Here is a 21512-nt window from a genome sequence, read left to right on the forward strand (position 1 = left end):
TTACTTCTTGTGTTGCTGGATCTCTAAAACAACATCGGATTTTCATCACATGATAGCTCCGATGACAGTGACAGGAACTTTCAATTCAATTAGAAATTCTCTCTCTTCTTCTGCGTAAAGGGATAGAATTCAATCCTAATAATCTAGGTTTTCCTGAACATGAATAGAGTGCCACGATTTCAGCAGGTTAAGAATCAGATGAGAAACCGATTTTGATTCATATTGAGATGATGGCCTTTGATTTTCAGAGTTAGGATTATTGAAGAAGATGGGGGGTGCTCGGAGGCGCCTACAGTAATTTTGTGGAGGCGCCTAAGGAGGAGAGGCGCCTAAGCAATTTCGGGAGGCCCCTATAGACGCGCCCTTTTTCTTTTTTTGATGAAAATAAAAATCCACAACATCATGCTTTTCGGTAAAGGCGGGTATACCGAAGCATATAAACCTGACCAAGAGGGTGTTTAATTTTTTAGCACTTGTAAGTGCTAGCACTTACTAAGTGATTATCACTTAGTAAGTGATATCACTTGTAAGTGCTATGGCGTTTGTTTTCCATCATTTCTAAGTGTTTGATTTTTGTTTTTATGTTAATTTTAAATGTCATAAAAATGAGAAATTGTCTATTTTGACCTTAAAGTAGTTACATTTGAGCATTTCATGCTAATTCATTATGCTCGCGAGTTTGGATACAAGATAATTACGGTTTATAAATACTTTGTGTTGAAAATATTAACCTCAAATAATTAAGAATTATGAACGAGAAAAACTTACGTTGCATCATGGAGTTTGGGTGGTTCCGTGATTAATGAAGGAAGAGATGCGAAAAAAATTAGGAGAAAAACTTAGGTGAAGGATGAGTGAAGAAGGAAAAGAGTCATCGCTAAAGTTAGAAAAAGATTTTTTTAGTTATCAATTGTTTAAGATTTTCTTTTTAGTTATAATTATATTGGTAATTATTATATTCGGAGAAGGATAAAAATGTCTTTTTTAGTCCTTAGAAAGTAAGTTGCACTTACTTTGACCCCATTTACAAGTGATATTCACTTATTAAGTGAAAAATCAAACAACCTAAAATTGCGGGCCCGCACTTATTAAGTGAAAACAAAATCAAACACCCTCCAAGTAGGGTTTTGCGAAGGGAAACACTTGAGAAAAACGCAGCGTTGATCAAATTTCTGCAACTTGCCGTTGCTTCATTCCAATTTCTTCTTACAAACATGGCGACTCAAATGAGCAAAAAGCGAAAGGTCAATCCTCTCTCTCTCACTCTCTACTTTCTCTCTCTAGATCTCAGACTTCTCTCTGTTTCTATAGATCCCCGTCGTATCTCACTACTTTCATTTTCTCGTTACAGTTCGTCGCTGATGGAGTTTTCTTTGCCGAGCTCAATGAGGTTCTCACTCGAGAGCTTGCTGAGGACGGTTATTCTGGCGTCGAGGTTAGAGTTACACCGATGCGTACTGAGATCATCATCAGAGCTACTCGAACTCAGAACGTTCTTGGTAAAAATTTATGTCAATTTTAGGGTTTTGAACTAATTACTATTGCTTAATTGTGCCAATTTTCTATTAAAATTCTGTAATTTAGTGTTCTAAATCGAATTATTAGGGGAAAAGGGCAGAAGGATTAGGGAATTGACTTCAGTTGTTCAGAAAAGATTCAAATTCCCTGAAAACAGTGTGGAACTCTACGCTGAGAAAGTTAATAACAGAGGGCTTTGTGCCATAGCTCAGGCTGAGTCTCTTCGATACAAGCTTCTTGGAGGTCTGGCTGTTCGCAGGTACAAATCTGATGTACTTGATGTTGATGAGCTCTCATTTTCTTTATTGCTTGAATGGGTTAGGATGAATTCTATTCGAGCTTGTTTTTAGTAGATCACATAGTTTGGATGTAAATGATTTGGTTGTGTTGCTCTCATGCTCTTATTGCTGAAATGCCGATTTGATTGGTGCAACTGTTTGATCAATTCTTTGTGTTCGTAAGTTTCCTCTTGTGTTGCTCACTGTTTCTTGCCGTAGTGATGACGGACATTGACTAACCTTCTGCCTTTTCATATAAACTGTGTCAAACTAGCTTCCCGTTCTTGTCACAGTACTAGAGTTACATTTGTACTCCGTAACGCGGGGACGATGGAAATTCACTTCTTGATTTCCGATTTCATTTGGTATCAGCGGAAATGCATTTAGCTCTAAATTGGCTTTCTTCGACAAATTGTAGTTATTGTATTAGACTGTACAGTTAGATTACTTAGTTGATAGTTCAGACTGGTGAAATTATAACTGATCTCCCCCCTGCTCGGGTAGTGATTTCCTTTCAGTTTTTAATGCATTATCTTATTGTGAAGAAATTAACTTGTACTCTATCATGACATTACCCATTTATGCTATAAACCTTGGGGAGCAGGAATTTACATTGTCAAACTTTGCTTCTTGTTACTTGTTGATGTCGTTCCCAAGTAATCTTCAAGATTGATATCTTTATAGGATAAGTTAAAGATGCGATAATGTGAAGGGTCGGGTCAAGTACATCTGGAATAACCATTTCATTTATTTATCTTTCTTTATGTGTCTTCGAGATATCTAGGGTTGCTGACTTTATGTCAAAACTCTATTGTAAATTAGATGGAGTCTTGAATACAACATGCCATCTCTTTAATTTTTGTCCATATGCTGAAAAGAATTTGTTGTTTTATCACAGCTCGAGTGCATGCATTAATGCATATGTGTTTGTAAGTGAAAATTATGAGTACTTTCATGTCTATGGGAACATAACCTATTGATGCAAACTTGACGAGATCACAATCTTAATATGCCAATATGTATGTTAGAGCTTCAAGAACAAATTGTTGATTATATCTAATTGAATATTGTTTTCAAGGGCTTGTTATGGTGTCCTGAGGTTTGTTATGGAAAGTGGAGCAAAGGGATGTGAGGTTAGTTAATGATATTATTTTGGTCTGAAAATTTTCATAATAGGGTAAGATTTTTCTTTGCGGAAAAAATATCATGCTGTTGTTACTGCAAACAGGTGATTGTTAGTGGGAAGCTCAGGGCTCAGCGTGCCAAGTCAATGAAGTTCAAGGATGGATACATGATTTCCTCAGGACAGCCAGTCAATGAGTACATAGATTCAGCTGTGAGACATGTTCTTCTTCGACAGGTAAAACTTATTTGTCAAGTTCCTTTTACATATCCCCCCATGCTAAGGTGTGGGTAGCTGCATAAATTACCGTTGGAACTCCGACAAGGGATATCCTTATGTACCACGATCAGCTTCTCTGTTTTCATTTTGTCTTTATCGAAGGATATAGATACGATAGCTTCATTTCTTTGAAATCTCTACTCCAGTTGAGTGAGGAAGTCTTCATAGCTTATGAATCCTGACTGCTCTCTCTCTATCTCATTTAACAGGGTGTTCTCGGAATCAAAGTGAAGATAATGTTGGATTGGGATCCTAAAGGAAAACAAGGACCAACTACACCATTGCCCGATCTTGTAACAATCCACCACCCCAAGGACGAGGAAGAATACATCCACCCAACTCCAGTGGCAACTGATATCAATATTGAACCTCCACCTATATCAATGTCTTAATGTTCTTCAGAAAACTTAAATAGTTCCGAAACTTTTATTTATTATAGGCAACATAAACTACCTGGTTATAATTTTGTCTTGTGGATTAAGTTGTTAGATCCGTGTTTGTGAAGAAAAATAAACCCGTCGTCGTTTCTCTAATAGTTTATGTGCTTATTATACGGTTTTTGTAATCGTATTCTATGTTATATGGTTTAAAGTTTGATTACAAAGATCATGGTGTTTGAATGTTAAGATTCTTCGAAAAGTTATTCAAATTTTAAACAATACCATTGAGAATGGGTTTAATCGGGCTGGGCAAACTGGACTGGCCTATATCGATCGGGCCCAATCAGGGCACCGGCTGGCCTGGTTAATGGCTCGGATGGGTACCAAATAGTGTTGTGAGACTGACCACTATGCTTTGGGACTCAACTTCCCGTATTCCAAGAAAAGAAAGTAGGGGGGGAGGTTTACATAGCAACACAACGAACCCAAACTAGGGCAAAAATTATTATCCGGACTTGACCTTCTCATTTCAATTCCACTTAACTAGATCTCGAATCCGTGGTTTTCATACCGTTCATGGTAACCAAAAGCCACTCTAGTAGAAACAGGAACTAGAGAGAGAAAGTAGAGAGAGAGAGAGAGAGAGAGAAAAGTTCCAGTTTTCATTAAATTTTCTTACTAGCTAATTTACCTCATTTTCTTGGCGTGTTTCTAAAGCTTCGTCCTCGTGATTTCCCAAACGAATTGGGGTTTTTCGGAAAAAGAACTACACAATTCATTTCATAGATTTCAAAGTGAAGAGTTTAAAGAGTTCTCTTTTCGTCGATTTTTGTTGAAATTCCCATTTTAGGTTTAAAGTTCTTCCACAAATTTAGGTGCTTTATAGATTCATTTTCTTCAATTATATTGTGTTTGATCGTTGATGACAACTGACGTAAGATTCTGCCTGTGGTTAATTTCACCCTTTTGAATGGTGAGTTCAAAAAGGCAAACTATTTTTTATTATCTTTAGAATCTAATCTCTCTGAAATTGTTCTATTTGAGTAACAATTTTAGTTTTTTTTAGGTATTTGGTGAGTTTTGGTTACATGGAACATGAACTCTTTTTTACCCAGACAGAAAATTCAGCTTTTCTTTAGCCAGCATAAAAAAAAATGATTTTTTTTCTTGGACTTTAAGTGCATGCCTTTGGTTCCCCTTTAATGGGTGTTAATTTTAATTAGGAGAGTAGCAATGGACTTTTGGGTCTGAAAAACGTTTCATTTCTTGAAATTATGTTATTTTAGTGAGTACGTAATAATAGTCTATTGTTGTTTTGTTCATTTTAGTTGCATGTGGTGGATTTGCTATGGAAACACTGGCCATAGTAGAGGAAAATGAAGAACAACAGATCAAGAAGAGTTTGGTTGCAAGAGATAGTTCATCTTTATCTTCAACAAAGGAGATAACAAATCCTGTTGTTTACAAACTTGTTCGGGTAATTGTGTTAATTTACATTCTTTAGTGGTTTGTCGTAACGAATTTTTCGATTTGTATTTCCTGTTTAAAACATTAATTCAACAAATCCTATTACTATGGTCCGTAAGTAGGATTTAATTTGAGCAAGTAGCCACAATTTGCTGGAAAAGTGGGCATGAAATGTTAAGCTCTCACTAGTAGCCTTGCTTCGTTAATGACTATGTCCTTTGCTACATTACTAGGTAGAGATGTTTCTTTTATGACGTCATTAATCTGGGATGTCAAGAGTTTGATACTTCGGTGCTGTGGTAAACCCCTCGTTTTATCGATGTAATTTGTATGGCCTTTAGGATGAGTTCTCATGGTCTTAAGGTTGGTTTGAATTTCATATAGTTTCAATGATGTATCATGTATCTACATGTCATGTCAAATATGTAATGATTCTTTAAAAAGAAATTGTTAGCATATAATATTATTTTTCCTAGGAAGCTTGATCACAAGCATGGGGTTCTTAAGGAAAATTGCATTTGAATTTGGAAGTAGGTGTTCAAAGTTAACCACTTACAACATGAAATTTTTTATGTTTCTTGTTCTAACTTCATCTACTGCTTATTTGCGTAGATACTTCTCTGTCTAAGTGGTTATAAACTTATAGTTAGTTATTTAGGCGGTAAGTGAGCACTAATGAGAATCCAGTGGTTCTCCATTTGTCCTTCTCCAGAGCGCACATCAAATGGCTTGACATGCAAGTAGGCTTTCTGTAGGACTTCAACTACCTTATATTCAATTTTTCTGAAGGGATGTGTGATTTCTACAAATGCCAATCAGTTGCTTGTCCTGTGCTGTGGTCTTGTTGAATTTAGCAACATATTAGGTAAACCGTAAACCAAGTAATTTTAAACTCGAGTCAACTTCATTCACTAAACTGTTGAAGAGATATCTAAGGTAGTAGACCATCACTTTTTTCAGGGAGCCGTAGCATTAAACCTCAAACTGTCTAGCAATTTAGATATGAGCGGGTAGTAATGCAGTTTTTCTGACACCTTAACTTAATCGATTCAATGTCGGGACTGTAGGACAGAATCTTGAAGTTTTTGCTTATAAATTCTCCCTTTCTGTTGTTTACTGAACCTTTACTATTAGATCAGCTCGCTCACTCTTCTGTTTTCAGGTGGAAGGAGATGGAAGGCTAGTGCCTGCTATGAATGATGAAGTTATGGAGGTCGAGGACGTGCTTGAAGACGATAAAAGTGAACTTCCTTTAGTTTCTGACACAGGACAGACTAAGAGGTGCATGTCAACAGATGGAATTAACAGCAATAACTTAGAGGGTCCAGAAGGTCACTTTCCTATTGTTCTTGTTTTGTGTTTGTTTTGTCTACTTGGGAGCACTGTATATATTGCTTAACAAAAGAAATTATACTGAGGAAAACGAAGTTGGTGGGAAGGATGGCATAAAATCAAAATTTATACGGGTGCTGACAGCAAGAAAGGAGCAGAAGGAAACTAGTGAAGCAGATGTTTGCAATAATTACATCCACAAAATTCTGCCTCCTTATAGGCAATTATCTTTTCACCTTAATGCAGAAACTGCAGGCGGGTCGCTGAAAAAATTTTGCTTAATGAAAGACCAGCAATTTTTCTTGTGCACGCAATTCGTTTTCATGTTCTTTAAACTACTCTTACTTCCTTAGGAGGACCAGCAAATACTATATCAGTAGCTTCTGGGTGTCTCGCTTTGTAAGTTATACACTTAGGGGTTCATTCCATTGTGTATGTTTGAAGGGTAATGCTATAGAATGTACGGTTTGAGGGCCGAAGTGCTTGACATGCAATATGTATGTTGGTTTACTTCCTGTTCTAGTTGATCAGTGATTATTTTCTTTGACACTCCATACTTTGTGATCTATAAAATGCTTTTACCGCATCTTAACGAGCCATATATTACAGGGATTTCGCATTGGCAGAACGCTGAAGTGAAGGTGCAAAAGTTAAATGCTCGTCTGGAGGTGAGTCCCTGTGTCATTTGTTTTTACGAAAGAAAGTACAGGGACCTCTCCATTCCCCTGGGTGTCAGTCTTTATTGCTTCTGTAGTTTTTGGGTTGAAATGTGATGTTGGAGCGTTGGACAATAACATTTTTGCTCTGTCCTGCGCTTCTGTTTTAGGAACTTTGCATCAATACTTTAGTACAGCATGTTGTGTAACAAGATTTACTCAGTAGTTGGTAGTTTACGGGTTGCGCTCAATTTCTGTGGTAACAATATCTAGTGTCGGTTGAGCTGGGTACCCAGATGGCCAAATGTATGTGTGTTGTGACAGCAAACTATGTAGGGCTTTCTGAGTCGGAGGAGTCCAGGCTGTGGAAGGTTCAAAATATTCAATGGGGAATGTTTTGTAATTAGTCTTGACATCGTGAAAATTTTGAAGAGCTCGGATTCAAGAAAGTTTCGTCCTCCGGTGAACTCAAAACATGTTCCATTTCACATTCTACCTTGTGGTTGACACCAGTTAGCCCCATCTCCTTCATTCCATCTCTTTTCAGTCTGGTAACCAATCTTGTTTCTTTACTTGATAAAGATCTATTCAAGGGTAAGGACGAAAAGAAATCAGAATTACCTTCTCTCTGACTCAACCTTTTCTTGAACTTAAAAATGAAGGCAAACGATAAATTTTCTTCGCTTTTGCTGTTACATGATCCTGCTGAGTGTTCTTTCCTAGTTTTATTGAGTAGATATGATTTTGATACTCAACTGGAGACCGTGTAAAACACCTTTAGGGTGGAGTAAAAAACAGTGGTGTTCCTTAATGGCCCTGCAATTGAATCCGCATCTTTATTGTCAATTCGACTTTTTGCATTTGCAATACCACATAGTTATAGATGCCTTTGTTAACATGCTCTTAACCTCTCCGCAGTATATAGGAGTGATGTTGCAAAAGGTCAAGCAGGAGGAGAGGCTCCGCGTGTCATGTGGATCTACTGAGCGTTCTTGTCAAAAGAAAGTGGATGATGGATGTTCAGATCTTAGTCAGTTGCCAGCAAAGGATGGACAGCCTCAGACAGATCAAGCTTTGCAGGAAACTGGACCTCTGTTGTCACCGAAAGTGAATGAGAACATTGAGAAGTGTACTACTCAATTGGGGAGCAAGACATGTTTGAAACCTACAGATCTTCCAAAAGTTGCTGGATCTTCTTCTATGCGATCTGCCACTTACAGTAGTTCGGGTCCAGACTTTTCTAAGATAAAAGGGGAAATTTGCTTGGACAACTTATCAGTCAAAGAACTTCATGAGACTTTCAGAGCAACTTTTGGTCGAGAAACGACTGTAAAGGACAAGCTCTGGCTTAAGAGGCGGATAGCCATGGGGTTGACTAACTCTTGTAATGTTTCAACCACTACCTTTACTATCAAAGATGGAACACTTATCAAAAAGAAAATTGAGGAGGATGCACAATGTGGAATTCAAAGCTGTCAGAATGGGGACCAAATAAATGGTCGCATTATCCGCCGAGACTCACCAACCAACCCCACTAACCAAGTTGGAGATAGAGAGGTAATATCTGGCAAAAGACTGCGGAAATCTGAAGCAGAGCTTGTATATAAATCTGAAGAGCTCATTACTGATCAGACGACATCAAAAAGAGTTAGGAAGCCAACCAAGAGGTATATTGAAGAACTTTCAGATGTTGATACAAGGGAATGCAGTGGAAAGTTGGTAACATCTTTTAAACATTCTGGACCTGGACAAGTTGATACCATACCTCTTGGGCGACCTGTTCGTAACGTTTGTTTGGATGGGTCAGCTATTGTCACCAGGCAGGAATCATTTGGAGGATCTGGTGTGCAGGTCCCATATGTATCTCGTGTGCGAAGAGGACGCCCTAGGGAAAATTTTATGCCTCTAATGGTATGTGCAATAATACTCCAGCTGGTAATATATTTCTAGCATTTTGCTACGGACTGTCCTTGTCTTCATAGTCGCTTCTTTGCAATTGACAGAAATATCATCCTGGTAGTGCGGATATGGCAGCAGAACTAGTCAAGGAAGCTCTTGGTGTCCGTGTTTCTCAACAAGATAATGGTACTAGAGAAGAAAGTGGGGAAGATGGAGTGCCTCAACAAATTTTACCACCTGTAAGTAGGATTCTATCAGCTTGGAGTGGACTGGTGTCTGTTGAAGCTTAACTAATCTGTAAAGATTCTTATAACAATATCAAATCAAACTAGATCTGCATATCGATTCCTGAAAATTTAGCTTGCTGACCTAACTTGAGTTTCTTTTTCTCTTTTCCTATTCTGAAACCCCTTACCTGTTTTGATAAATTGCTTGAGCCAGTGTTATCCTCTTCATAGCTAAAATACTTCTTTCCATGTTTGGTGGTCCCAGTTATTTGTACTATTTCATCTCACCCTTTGAGGCATCTACATACTTTGTATGTTGTGGGAATATGAGGCATTGACGGTACTATTAGTATTTGTTGTGTACTAACTTTTACCACGTACTGACTGTCGAGTGGAGTTCTATTTATGTAATGAACTATTTGTCTAGCGGTCACTCCAGGTAGCGCATAACTGCTAGATGGTTGATCTTTATATGTCCTGGACCTCTTACAGCTTGCTGAAAAAGAGGAAGAAAAAGAGGAAGAGAAAGAAGAAGAAAAAGAAGAAAATGAAGGTAAAGATGAAAACGAAGAGAAAGAGGAAGAGAAACAGTATGTGGCTAAATGTACGAGTGAGCTGCAAGAAGCTGGTGAGATGGATAATGTAGATGTATCTGGAGATTATTCAGATCATAATATGTCAACAGCCAAAGGTGTTCCGAGGAGGAAGCATCACCGAGCATGGACTCTCTGTGAGGTTATGAAGCTGATTGAAGGAGTTTCTAGGTATGGGGCTGGAAGGTGGTCTGAAATCAAGAGGCTTGTCTTTCCGTCCTATACTTACCGCACTTCTGTTGATTTGAAGGTAATTACATTGCTAACAAAGATTACTCTTGATGAAGGTTAAGTTGTAAATGAAGGTCAAAACTGATTTTATAATAATTTTGTAGGACAAGTGGAGGAACCTGTTGAGAGCGAGTTTCGCACAATCGCCGACTGACAAAGGGGTGAGTTTGCTTGTATTTGCTTTTTCGTGTTTTCTACGTAAAAGATAGAAGTTGGCAAAGCTCTTGTATAAATTTCGATAAAATACTACAGATGAAGAACTCGAGGAAACAGGCTACAATGCCGATCCCAGTCGACATACTATTACGGGTAAGAGAGCTAGCGGAGAAGCAATCACAGACAGCAGATACATGCGCGAGCAAATCATTTGGTTGCAGCGGGAGAAGTGTTACAAATGTACATCAAACAAGATCCGGGTTCTTGTAATTGTAAGATTAGTATGGTAATAAGTTTTTAGATAAATACATAATGGGCACTGTATTTGCAGATACTCTTTGAATTGATGTTTCTGTTACTGCAGAGATTGTTCATATTCTGGGGTTGGCTCTTCTTTTCTATTTGAGGGTTGTACCTGAAAATTCAATTTTTTATCTCCAGATCAAGTGGTAGTCCAATTTCTGGACTAAACCCTTTTCTACCATCTCATTATTTGCAGAGTTTGATCATAAAGGTTAATTATCTCCTCTTTCCGTTCATGATGGTGTAATTCGATTATTGTGAGTTCTTGTTTCTTGATGCAGGATCCTGGCTTTGAATGTTAAACTGTTGATAAATATGGTTGTCATATTGAACTGTAAATGAATGATGGCCAATATTTGTGTGATCTCTTCCTCAAGAACAATATTTTTCTCCTGCAAGATTCGAATGGTGGTATTTCTACGGGGGGAAAACGTACATGTTACCATCTAAGCAAAGCAGGCTGGTTTCCCAACATATTGCAAAATAGTTTTCGTTTTTTTTCATCTTTTAGAATGAAAATTTCTATCAATTTTTTTGTAAGTGAGATTAATACTCCAATTAGGATGGCTCTAAGTGCCAAAAGGAATTATAGAGGCTGTTTTTAGAATTTCCTTCCAATTTTTTAGTCACAAGTGGCCTTCTGTTGAGAAGGGAAGAAGGGGATGAGGTTCTGAAAGGCATTGCCGTCGGGCCACCCTTTGATACAGTGGTCAGACACTCCCTTTTAAGGCCTTACAGTGTTTTATCCAAATTCAAAGTATGTTGCATTTTATATTCATGATGTATCAATGCCATTAAAATGTAATGATTTTTGGAGTCCAATCTCAAAAAAATAAAAATAAGTATACGACGTAGCTCACCTCACCTTTCCACTCGTACAGAAGCAACCTTTCCGCTCGTACAAAAGCAACAACTCAGACATGTTTTTGTATTTACACTATTCTCGTCAAGAATCTCAATCAGAACACATGAAAATGATGACATTGAGTATGATGAAATCCACCTCCCAAAGGAAATCACTCAAACTAATCACATAGATTGATTGACCAACTAACTATATGGATTATGGAGTATGGACTAGGGCGCGCCCCCATCAATTACATAGATTAATAACAGCCTCCCTCAATAATCCTCAAGTCACTTCCATTTTTCAGTTTTCCACTTTTCTGTTGAACTTTCTAGAGAGACAGAAAGAGAGAGAGGAGGAAGGGTTTTGGTGGTGGTTGTTGTTGTTGTTACTCATCTCCATCGTCAGTCTCTGTGAGGGGAATCCGATTGACCTATCTAAGTAGTAGGAGGAGGAGGAGGAGGAGGAGGAGGAGGTTAGTCAAATTTTTGACCTTTCATCTCTCACTGTTTTTTTTTTCTGTTTCCACAATTCTAATGCATGCTAGCTCAGAGCCTCAAACTTACGTAATTTGGATCTGAATTTCATAATCTTTCATACCCATTACGAAAACTTCATAATTGAAATTAAAAAGAACAAACCTTGTCGAATTTGGCAGACAAAAATTTAATCTCGTTTTATATTAGTGTGTCAACTCCCAAATTGTTATCCGTTTTTCTTCTTCTATTGGTGGCAGACACATCATTCAAAATGGGTATCGTCGAAAAGATTAAAGAAATCGAAGCTGAAATGGCGAGGACTCAGAAAAATAAAGCCACAGGTTCTTCCCTTCATCCACTTGAATTCACTCTTCTTGCCTCTCACTGGATATGTTTTGAGCATTATAGCTTTAGGATGTGTGTTGGAGTTAGTCCCGAATTCCTTGTGGGAGGGGGCGGCCTATAACTTTATAAGAGCATTTCCAATGCAAATTTTTTTTTTTCAAAAAAAAGAAACTCGGATTTTTCTTATGTGTCAAGTCTCAATTATGATTTTCTTTCCTAGATGGCACTATTGAGATCCTCAATTCAAAAGACGTCTCCAGTGCAACACTCTACAAACTTATTACTGAGGTGTCGTTACCTAGATGGGTAGTTTTGTTCTTAGTATTGGTTGGACAATTGAGATGAGAGATCTCAAAATATTGAGTTTCTTCTTGAGACATCTTAGAATTAAATGTTGCCATGTTAATACCCAAATTAAGTTTTGAATTGGAGAGACTAAAAAAAATCCTGGGTGAGAGTTTTTAAAATTTGAATCTTGCATTGGAGATGCTTTAAATGCGAGGAAAAGCCTCGCCTCTTGAGCTATGGACCGCACATAAATGGTATCAGAGTTCAAATATACCAAAATTTTAGGTCCCTTGTGGAGGGGAAGATGGTCTTCTAGGTATAAGTGTGAAGGGAGAGATTGTTGGTGTCAGTCCCACATTGGTTGTGGGAGTGGGACGGTGTGGTGGTCACTTTATAAGGGTGAGGAAAAGCCTCCCCTCTTGAGCTAGATTTTGAGGTGAGATTGGCCCGAGACCACTTGGAGGCGAGGAAGGAACTCGACCTCACCCGCAATATGCCTGTAGTCCTTTTCCAAGCCATCCGAAAAACTATTCTAAAATCTTCTTGGAGTTTCAGGGCGATCAATGCCTTTATCTGGATGGGCTAAATTCTAATGTCTTATCCCGCACTTGATTGTCATTTTCTTTTTTACTTTTAGTTTAGATTTTGTATGGGACTGAAGTTACGAATCTATCTCATTACATATTTGTACAGAGTACCACCTTGGGCAATTGAAGGCAAAGATAGCAAAGCTAAGGACACAACTATTGGAGCCTCCTAAGGTTTGTAAAGTGTGGATGTGCGTTTGTGAATGTAATTGTATTTATGGGTAATAAGATACATTTTCCTTGTCTTTCTTACTCCTTTTCTCATCTTTTATGTTTTTGCATCAGGGTTCTAGTGGAGCTGGAGAGGGTTTTGAAGTGACGAAATTTGGTCATGGACGTGTGGCACTAATTGGATTTCCAAGGTTTGTCGTCATATACGTTGTAGCAAAATGATTTAAATATTTGTGCTTGTAGGATTAGTTTATTTCCCTTGTGTTTTCTTCTTTGTTGCTTTCTTCCTGCTTCCCAGTTTTTTCTATTGATGCCCTTAACTTTTCTTTACTTTCACCTCTTGCACTATGACATTCAGAAATATTACTCTGTACGAAAAATAGAAATCATGCATCCTACTTTATTCTATGTATTGTGTGTCCATATACTTGCTTATAACGTTGAACGACTTTTTACAGTGTTGGGAAATCTACACTTCTGACGATGTTAACTGGAACACATTCAGAAGCGGCATCATATGAGTTCACAACTCTTACGTGTATTCCTGGGATAATACATTACAATGATACCAAAATTCAACTTCTCGATCTTCCTGGAATCATTGAAGGGGCTTCTGAAGGCAAGGGACGTGGTAGGCAGGTAATTGGTGGTTCTCTTGTATCTTAGTTCATATTTATCATCATTTGTCATCTATTTGTGCTACTTCTCTTTCCTCTTTGCATGAAATATGAATAAACTTGGAGCGATATCGGGAGTGCCTATAATTTGTTATTAATTAATTTTTTTTGTTTCAAAAAAGTTATTTGATTAACCTTCTTATTTAGATTTTCCGGAAGGAAGACAAGTGTTCTAGTGTGATCGTATTGTTTCGTCTTTCAGGTTATTGCAGTTTCCAAGTCGTCGGACATTGTATTGATGATTCTTGATGCCTCAAAAGTAAGCTTCTGTTTTGTTTGTAGCATGTATCTTCCTAGTGTCTGCTGTGATGGTACTTAATACTTCAACTATTACGTGTTTCTCTATATACTATTTTTAAGACTTCAACCTCTGTTTTGTGGTGTGCTGTCTTCTCAGGTAGGATAGATCATTAATATGGTGTGTTTCATTAGTATTTATTTGTTTGTCCTTAACAAAGGTATAAAATTTCTTTACATGCTTTCTTTCGTAAACTCATTAGTTCTGTCTGTAATCAGAATTTTCATCATAACAATTTTTACTCAAATGACAAAGTTTATGTCGGTAGAATTGGTACCTTTCTCAAATATTCAAATATTAAAAGAAACCAGAAACCAGTCTCTTAATCTAATTGACAAATCTTCCCTTCTTATCTTCTTCTAAACATGTTCCGGGTTCGATTGCTTCAGAGTGAGGGTCATCGTCAAATATTAACAAAGGAATTGGAAGCTGTGGGTTTGCGTCTAAACAAGAAACCACCTCAGGTTAGATAGTCCCCGGAATGATGCTGAAGCTGTTGATTTTGATTCCGTTTGTAAGCCACTTTGATACGTTTTATTCTCTCTAGTGACTGAAAATTTATATTACTGAACTTGTGCTGATTATTGCTTGCATTTGGAGTACCTTACCATTAATCACTCTTTGCTTTTATTGCTATCTGCAGATATACTTCAAAAAGAAAAAGACAGGAGGTATTTCTTTTAACAGTACAGTGCAATTGACTCATGTGGATGAGAAGCTTTGCTACCAAATCCTGCACGAGTATAAAATACACAACGCCGAGGTGGTTTATTGTCTTCATTGTCATGGTTTATGCGCTTTCTAGAGCATTGTTCCTATAAATCTCTTCGAGAACTAGTCACATTTTTCAGCAATTCAACTCTCTCCCACTCATGCTCTATTGTCCAACATTCCTCCCTACTTTTGCAGCTTCTGTTCCGCGAGGATGCTACAGTGGATGATCTGATTGATATCATTGAAGGAAACCGTAAATATATGAAGTGTATCTATGTCTATAACAAGATTGATGTTATTGGAATTGACGACGTGGACAAACTAGCTCGGCAGCCACATTCTGTTGTCATTAGTTGCAATCTCAAGGTACATTTTGTCTTACCACAAACTAAACCCTGAACTACCTTTAACTAGAGAAAGTTTAAGTATGTCTAAGTCAAGTCGATCATTTGGGTTGGTTGCAGCCCCAATATTGTAAGGTTATGTTTTCTCTTTGGTCGGTGAACTTCAGAACTTTTAAATTAAATTTTCCATCTGTTTCATTTGTACTTTAAACAGCTGAATTTTGATAGACTACTAGCAACAATGTGGGACGCAATGGGACTCGTAAGGGTTTACACAAAGCCACAAGGACAGCAACCAGATTTCTCTGATCCTGTGGTTCTTTCTGCTGTAAATCTCTCTCTCTCTCTCTCTCTCTCTCTCTCTCTGAGTAATGATTTGGTTTGTTTTGATGGGTACAAGAAAAGGGATTCAAATTGTGATATCCTCCATTTTCAGGACAGAGGAGGCTGCACAGTAGAGGATTTCTGTAATCACATACACAGGAATCTGGTGAAGGATGTGAAGTATGTGCTTGTATGGGGCACAAGAGCAAGACACTATCCGCAACATTGTGGTCTTAGTCATGTTCTACATGACGAGGATGTCGTTCAGATTGTGAAGAAAAAGGTTTCTTTTCTGAATGATAATTTTTACTTTCAACATATCTTTTCGTGTCGAGTCTTATATGTTACTTCCTAAAAAAGGAAATGGGTACTTGGGGGAGTGATATATTTATGTGTTTCTGTATTTTACAGGAAACTGATGAGGGAGGACGAGGTCGATTCAAATCACATTCGATAGCACCTGCTCGAATATCCGACAGACAAAAGAAGGCTCCCCTTAAGAACTAGTCGTCATGTGGAGCGTTAATATACATAAACAAGTTCGATTTTGATCTTTATTGCTCTGGGAATATTCTAAGATGGTTAGCTAAGAAGATGAGGAAGGTTATGAGAAGACTCTGTATTCATGTGTATCTATATCTTTATTCACATTTTATAGATGAATATTAAAGTAAAAATGGAAACTAAACCTACTAGATGAGGTTGGTCGAAGCATGTATTGTGTAATCAATGAAAGCAAGCAATAAATGATCTTCAAGACTTGTGAGAAGATAATGGAATTTTGTATATTCCTTTTTGAAACTAAAGTTGTGCCCAAGCCTTAGCAGTTAAGGATATTGTCCCCGCCTTCTAAACCTCAGGGCCAACCCCATAGCTACGAGGTTCCGTTCTTGGCGAAGGTTCCACGAGCTCACCCAAAAGATCTCGTGATTTACTAAGTTCGAGCGTCCAACTATAGTCTAGACTCCAAAAGCTCTCGCGAGTCCATATAACTTTTATTTACTTCACCTCACGTATTTGTTGACACTGTTAGAATTCTTTGAGGCATTATATCAAACAGTTGCCAGGACCAGAGGTGCTTCTTCAAAATTATATCAAACACTTCCTTACTTAATGGCTATTAGGGTTTGGGTTCTGGCTGATAATAGATTTAGAGTTTGTTTATGTTTGTTTTGAAATACTAATTTGAAGGGTGAAATGATTGAAGAAACTGATGGTGGAGGAAAAGGAGAGAGAGAACTATCAAATAGATTAACAGATGGATGCATACCATTGACACTTGTCAATCATCCAAGGGTTTATTGGGTGATAGTTGATCTTTTGATGCTTTAAAAGGTTTGGAGTTTTGTCACAGTTGGGGGGAGCTGGATCACTAGTCAGGGGGCAGGGGGAAGTTATGGCTACTCCATCTCAATCTCCATCTAAACCACTCAAAACAACAAAGGTCATTCAGACTCACCCTTTTTCATACTTCACTCATTGTCTGTTAGTTGTTTAGTTCTCTTCACATAATTGGGTAGCAGAACCATTTCTACATAAAAATGTTTTGCCCAAGTTTGATTAATAGTTAGTTTGGTTTTATTTTCCAAACAACAGTTCAAGATTGCTCTGTGTCAGTTTTCAGTTGGGTTAGACAAGAATTCAAATATTAGTCGAGCACGTAAATCGATCGAAGATGCTGCAAGAAAGGGTGCAAAACTTGTTGTTTTACCTGTGAGTTTTTGCTTATTAATTGATATGAAATACAATTTGATTTTCTTTTTCATTCTGTTTTATGTTTCTTTAGTGGGTAGAATTTCTAGCTCATTTGAATCATATTTGATATTGGCTCGATGTTTATTTATCGGGGTGATAAGTAACATATAGCTTATGTTGGTTCACTTGATTTGTTATTACAGGAAAGTTGGAACTGTCCTTATTCTATGGATAACTTCTCTCACTATGCCGAGGATTTTGGTGATGAAGATGGATCGCCAACATTCGTGATGCTATCTGAAGTAGCTCGTCGTGAAGGGATCACAATTATTGGTGGGTCTATACCAGAAAGATGTGGCGATCGGTTATATAACACTAGCTGTGTATTTAGCGCAGATGGAAAGCTGATGGCTAAACATAGAAAAGTAGGCTCATGCATAAGATGAATACAAATGCAGTCTGATCTTCTCTTAACCACAATTACGTGTTTTATCTCAATATCTTTAACTGTACGTACCGATATCTGGTTTCTGATATGTCTTCTAACTTGTCGAGGAAACATCATTGGTGACCTGCAGGTGCATCTCTTTGATCTTGATACCCCTGACATCCCAGGGGATGTTTGCTTCAGGGAATCTGATGCCTTTACAGCCGGAGATGCGCCTACGGTTGTAGATACAGGTATTCTTACTCGACAACAAAGATATTGTTTACTATAGGTACAACAGTTCATCGATCAGGAGAATGGTCTGATACCATGTTTGAAGGGTTTCTGTCTTTGAGGGCTTCAAAGATAAAAAATCAATCTGAAAAACTTCCATTGAATTAACTTGAAAACTAAGACATGGATAACAACTCTAATAGCTAATGCTGTGGCCCATCTGCTCTTCGCCCATTTTGTGTCAATCATATAACCTATTAACCTAAATAGATTTTCCTAAATCAATTTGCACCATTTTTTGAGGAAGAAAGATTAAATCTAATGCGTATCAATCTTTATGCAGACGTTGGTCGTATAGGGATAGGAATCTGTCATGATTTACGCTTTCCGGAACTTGCAATGTTATATAAACAGAGAGGTAAACTATCATTCTCTCTCTCTCTCAAGCTAGTGTTATTCCTTTTCAAGCATGGGTATCTATATAAATTCCACTGCTTGTTAAAGTCATCGAAGTTATTCATTTGCTTGGGTCGGGTACCAGGTGCTGATTTAATATGCTATCCTGGGGCATTTAACATGAGTACTGGTGAATTACTGTGGGAGCTTGTACAGAGAGCAAGGCAAGTACCAATACTTCGTTACTCTGTTTCTTTAAGATCGCCTTCGGTAAGAATCAACTTAATAATTCTTGCATAAAATTATAGTTTTCATTTACAACTCTGGTAGAGTTACACCATTGTTGACCACCCACCCTACCGCTTTGAATAAGACTATTATCAACTTTTCACATCCTTTGAAAGAGTGAAAGAACAATATTACCCCTTGTCTTATTTTCCACGTAGGAAGCTGTACACGAGGGGTCAACGTGGGTGTGCTTCAAACATTTTCCTTTCCTTTGCAATATTTTGGTCATGTCCGCCACTTTTTTTTATTATTATTGTGCTAGAAGCCCAGAACTGGATGACAATTATAATAACTGGAAAGTTCAATCTGCATGACCGTGGTTTATATTATTATTTGAATCCAAAATCAGATTACTAGAATGTTGGTTTACGAGTTTCTCGCCTTCCATGATGGGATGTTCAGAGTTCAGCCTCAAAAAAAGTTTTACATATCCCTCTATTATTTATGGAGACTATTTTTGTTTAGTTATTCGTTATATTTAACGACTACCTAGTTCGTGAGACATCTTATTACTTTAGCATATACACCAATAGATGGGCTTTTCTTATTGCAGGGCAGCTGATAATCAGGTATTCTCAAGCTCTGGTTAATACGTCCAATGATCCAAATATATCCTCTTGCAGATTAAAACCGTCCATGGAATTTTCTATGTTTTCTGTTGGTAGTTGTTTGTCGCAACTTGCTCACCAGCTCGAAACTCTAGCGGTAGCTACATGATATGGGGTCATTCTACTCTTGTTGGACCTGTAAGTATTTTGTAGGATGATGACAAAGCTAGCTAGCTAGCTAGGTACAAATAATCTTATTATACTTGATGGAATACGGGTTTTGCATTATAAAAGAAACTTTCTTTAACTTGTACTTTGTAGGATGGTGAAATAATTGCAACTTCAGGACATGAAGAAACTACTTTGATTGCCGAGATAGATTATTCTCGAATTCAATCTCAAAGGTGATTCCCCCTTGGTCTCGAAAAGAACAATGTGATTAATTATTCTTTACTTATTGTTGAATCTAATCCCTATAATTTTACTTGTATGAAATTTTAATACAAGCTTAGATACTAATAGTTATCGTTGATGGTGGAATGTACAGAAAAAATCTTCCACTTGAGAAACAAAAGCGAGATGATATCTACTGTTTACTAGACATCCAAGATCCAAACAGTTCACCCAACAACTATACCTCATAATATATTTTGTTCTATACTTTCTGATCCACCTATATCAGGTTAGTATCATTTTAAAAAACTTCCGTATTTTAATTAATATAATAACGGAAAATAAATGTTGTCTTTAGGAAGTTATATTGCTAAAAGCAAGTGACAAACCCCCCTTAGATATTCTTCAGGGTATAAGCGATGGATGTGAATGAACAGTCGGACTCTTTATCCCATGAACGTCGAAAGGGTTCAATGAGCTCTTTTATGTGCTTTGGGTTGCCTGCAGGTTGATTAAGCTTTCATTTTGTAGTTTCTCTATGAGTAAATTATTGTTAACCAATGCTTAAGTTTAGTGATAATACCCCCAAGTTGTAGTAATATCGAGATGAAGTCTGTATGTCTTTCTTTTTAGGTAATGGTAAGATTCGAACCATGGTCTCTCTGATGGAGAGAGATATATGTGACCACTCAACCAAACCGAGCTTCACTAATCTGTGTGTTTGTTGTGTCGTTTCCTATGATTAGTCACTATCTTTGGGTGAAGTAGTTATTTGGGGACTGTGGTAGGTTGTATGGCTCTGTGTAGCCATACTAAACTACACTTAAATCTCCACAGCAAGGTCTGGGCTTGGTTGGTTCCGCTTGTTTTGCCACTATGTGCAGGCTCGTCATCTCCCAAGAACTTAGCATGCCCAAATCTGCGACTTGAACGTGCATGTGGCATGATCCAAGAAATTTTACTAGGCTTCAAGTACCTGTGAATCAACTTAGCCTTTTGGTTATGAAGCCATTCCATTGCTTCTGCAATCTCCAATGCTTTCTTTAACTTCTCCTTCAACCCAGGCAATGGAACCTTTCTATCTCTACTCCTTTCTCCTCTCCTGTCCCGTGAGTTCAGTTACCTTCCATCCATGTTCTTGTAGGTTCAGACTTACACTAGTTCGGAGCACAAAAGGATGTCCCTTGGTGCGTTAGTGTCTCTATTTCGTAAAAGAAGTAAGCCGTTCCATTTTTGTTCCGAGTTAGAAATACTCAGGATCCATGCACTTCACTGCAACTTGTGTTCGGTGTTCCTTTCCATATCCCTTGATATACAGTTGGTTGTACTACCATTTCCTATTTGTTTTCTTCATTCGATCTCTAATGTCCAAATATGTGGTTATCTAAGAATATAAGTATGTAAGACTTAATTCATATTTTTTTTTCGTCATCTTTTGATAATTTGTGTGACAACTTAATTCATTCTCTCTCTTGGAGGAAGATCTTCTTAATGGTTTTTGTTTTCCTCTTCATCTTCTTCTTCTTGTCCTTTTAACTGAATGATTACTTCTAATAGCTTCGTTCTAACACCGAAAGTTCAAAAGGAAACTACGTTTTTCTTAGTCAACATTAAAATCGACTGCAACACCAGAAATTTGAAAAAAAAAAAAGTCAGTTTTGGTATATAATTTGGGCTTTTGAGCTTACCCCCTCGTCGTTAATTGGTAATTGAATTTGCCTCCCTCAATGATAGGTATTTGAGCTTACCCCCTTAGATTTACTATTATTGACAAAAACATAAAGGTTGTGTTTGGCGTACGTGAAATGATTGTGACTACCAAGAGCAATTATTCTTCAATATGATTCATACTAGAGATTTCACCTTATTTTATTGTTTGATTTGGTCGGAAATATGATTAGTAAAAATTGATTTTATTTATATACTAGTATTTAATTTATGATTTTATATCACATGCCAAACATGTCATTAGTAGTTTTGACAAAAATTCTAAGGTCGATGTTACAGGGAAATAA

General features: G+C 37.5%; 4 protein-coding genes across 16 annotated transcripts; all 4 read left to right on the top strand.

Moving 5' to 3' along the window:
• The first annotated feature begins 375 nt into the window (after positions 1-375).
• LOC147536939 (small ribosomal subunit protein uS3x-like) lies at positions 376-3802 on the top strand. Its single transcript, XM_086644612.1, has 7 exons — positions 376-454; positions 1124-1244; positions 1352-1499; positions 1606-1777; positions 2875-2929; positions 3025-3156; positions 3408-3802. The coding sequence occupies exons 2-7, from the start codon at positions 1215-1217 to the stop codon at positions 3588-3590; spliced, it is 720 nt and encodes a 239-aa protein (XP_086500738.1). The 5' UTR covers positions 376-454; positions 1124-1214; the 3' UTR covers positions 3591-3802.
• Positions 3803-3818: 16 nt separating this feature from the next.
• Positions 3819-10623, top strand: LOC147536940 (uncharacterized). 6 transcript variants are annotated; one of them, XM_086644604.1, is made up of 10 exons: positions 3995-4551; positions 4907-5055; positions 5279-5344; positions 6208-6874; positions 6987-7045; positions 7952-8944; positions 9037-9171; positions 9652-10002; positions 10088-10144; positions 10236-10623. In XM_086644604.1, the coding sequence occupies exons 6-10, from the start codon at positions 7964-7966 to the stop codon at positions 10407-10409; spliced, it is 1698 nt and encodes a 565-aa protein (XP_086500730.1). In that variant the 5' UTR covers positions 3995-4551; positions 4907-5055; positions 5279-5344; positions 6208-6874; positions 6987-7045; positions 7952-7963; the 3' UTR covers positions 10410-10623. The 6 variants fall into 6 exon arrangements, with proteins under 6 accessions (XP_086500725.1, XP_086500730.1, XP_086500726.1 ...); XM_086644600.1 differs by having other exon boundaries at positions 3996-4551; positions 5279-5408; positions 6208-6376; XM_086644601.1 differs by having other exon boundaries at positions 3996-4551; positions 6208-6376.
• A 953-nt stretch (positions 10624-11576) lies between these two features.
• Positions 11577-16285, top strand: LOC147536941 (developmentally-regulated G protein 2-like). Its single transcript, XM_086644605.1, has 12 exons — positions 11577-11764; positions 12026-12109; positions 13095-13162; positions 13274-13350; positions 13618-13798; positions 14039-14095; positions 14524-14598; positions 14778-14897; positions 15044-15214; positions 15407-15520; positions 15629-15799; positions 15928-16285. The coding sequence occupies exons 2-12, from the start codon at positions 12040-12042 to the stop codon at positions 16021-16023; spliced, it is 1200 nt and encodes a 399-aa protein (XP_086500731.1). The 5' UTR covers positions 11577-11764; positions 12026-12039; the 3' UTR covers positions 16024-16285.
• Positions 16286-16538: 253 nt separating this feature from the next.
• Positions 16539-20206, top strand: LOC147536942 (omega-amidase, chloroplastic-like). 8 transcript variants are annotated; one of them, XM_086644608.1, is made up of 11 exons: positions 16632-16960; positions 17113-17229; positions 17415-17636; positions 17790-17892; positions 18216-18290; positions 18414-18492; positions 19110-19125; positions 19222-19302; positions 19426-19508; positions 19652-19786; positions 19856-20206. In XM_086644608.1, exons 1-10 carry the CDS (start codon positions 16913-16915, stop codon positions 19746-19748), a joined length of 921 nt encoding a protein of 306 aa, XP_086500734.1. In that variant the 5' UTR covers positions 16632-16912; the 3' UTR covers positions 19749-19786; positions 19856-20206. The 8 variants fall into 8 exon arrangements, 5 of the variants coding, with proteins under 5 accessions (XP_086500737.1, XP_086500734.1, XP_086500733.1 ...); XM_086644607.1 differs by having other exon boundaries at positions 19907-20206; XM_086644611.1 differs by lacking the exon at positions 19110-19125 and having other exon boundaries at positions 16539-16960; positions 18414-18496.
• Positions 20207-21512: the final 1306 nt, after the last annotated feature.

The sequence above is a fragment of the Eschscholzia californica genome, unplaced genomic scaffold (genome assembly GCF_041429995.1).
Source record: "Eschscholzia californica isolate CP2 unplaced genomic scaffold, dmEscCali1.0.p SCAF_5, whole genome shotgun sequence".
NCBI classification, from domain to species: Eukaryota; Viridiplantae; Streptophyta; class Magnoliopsida; order Ranunculales; family Papaveraceae; genus Eschscholzia; species Eschscholzia californica.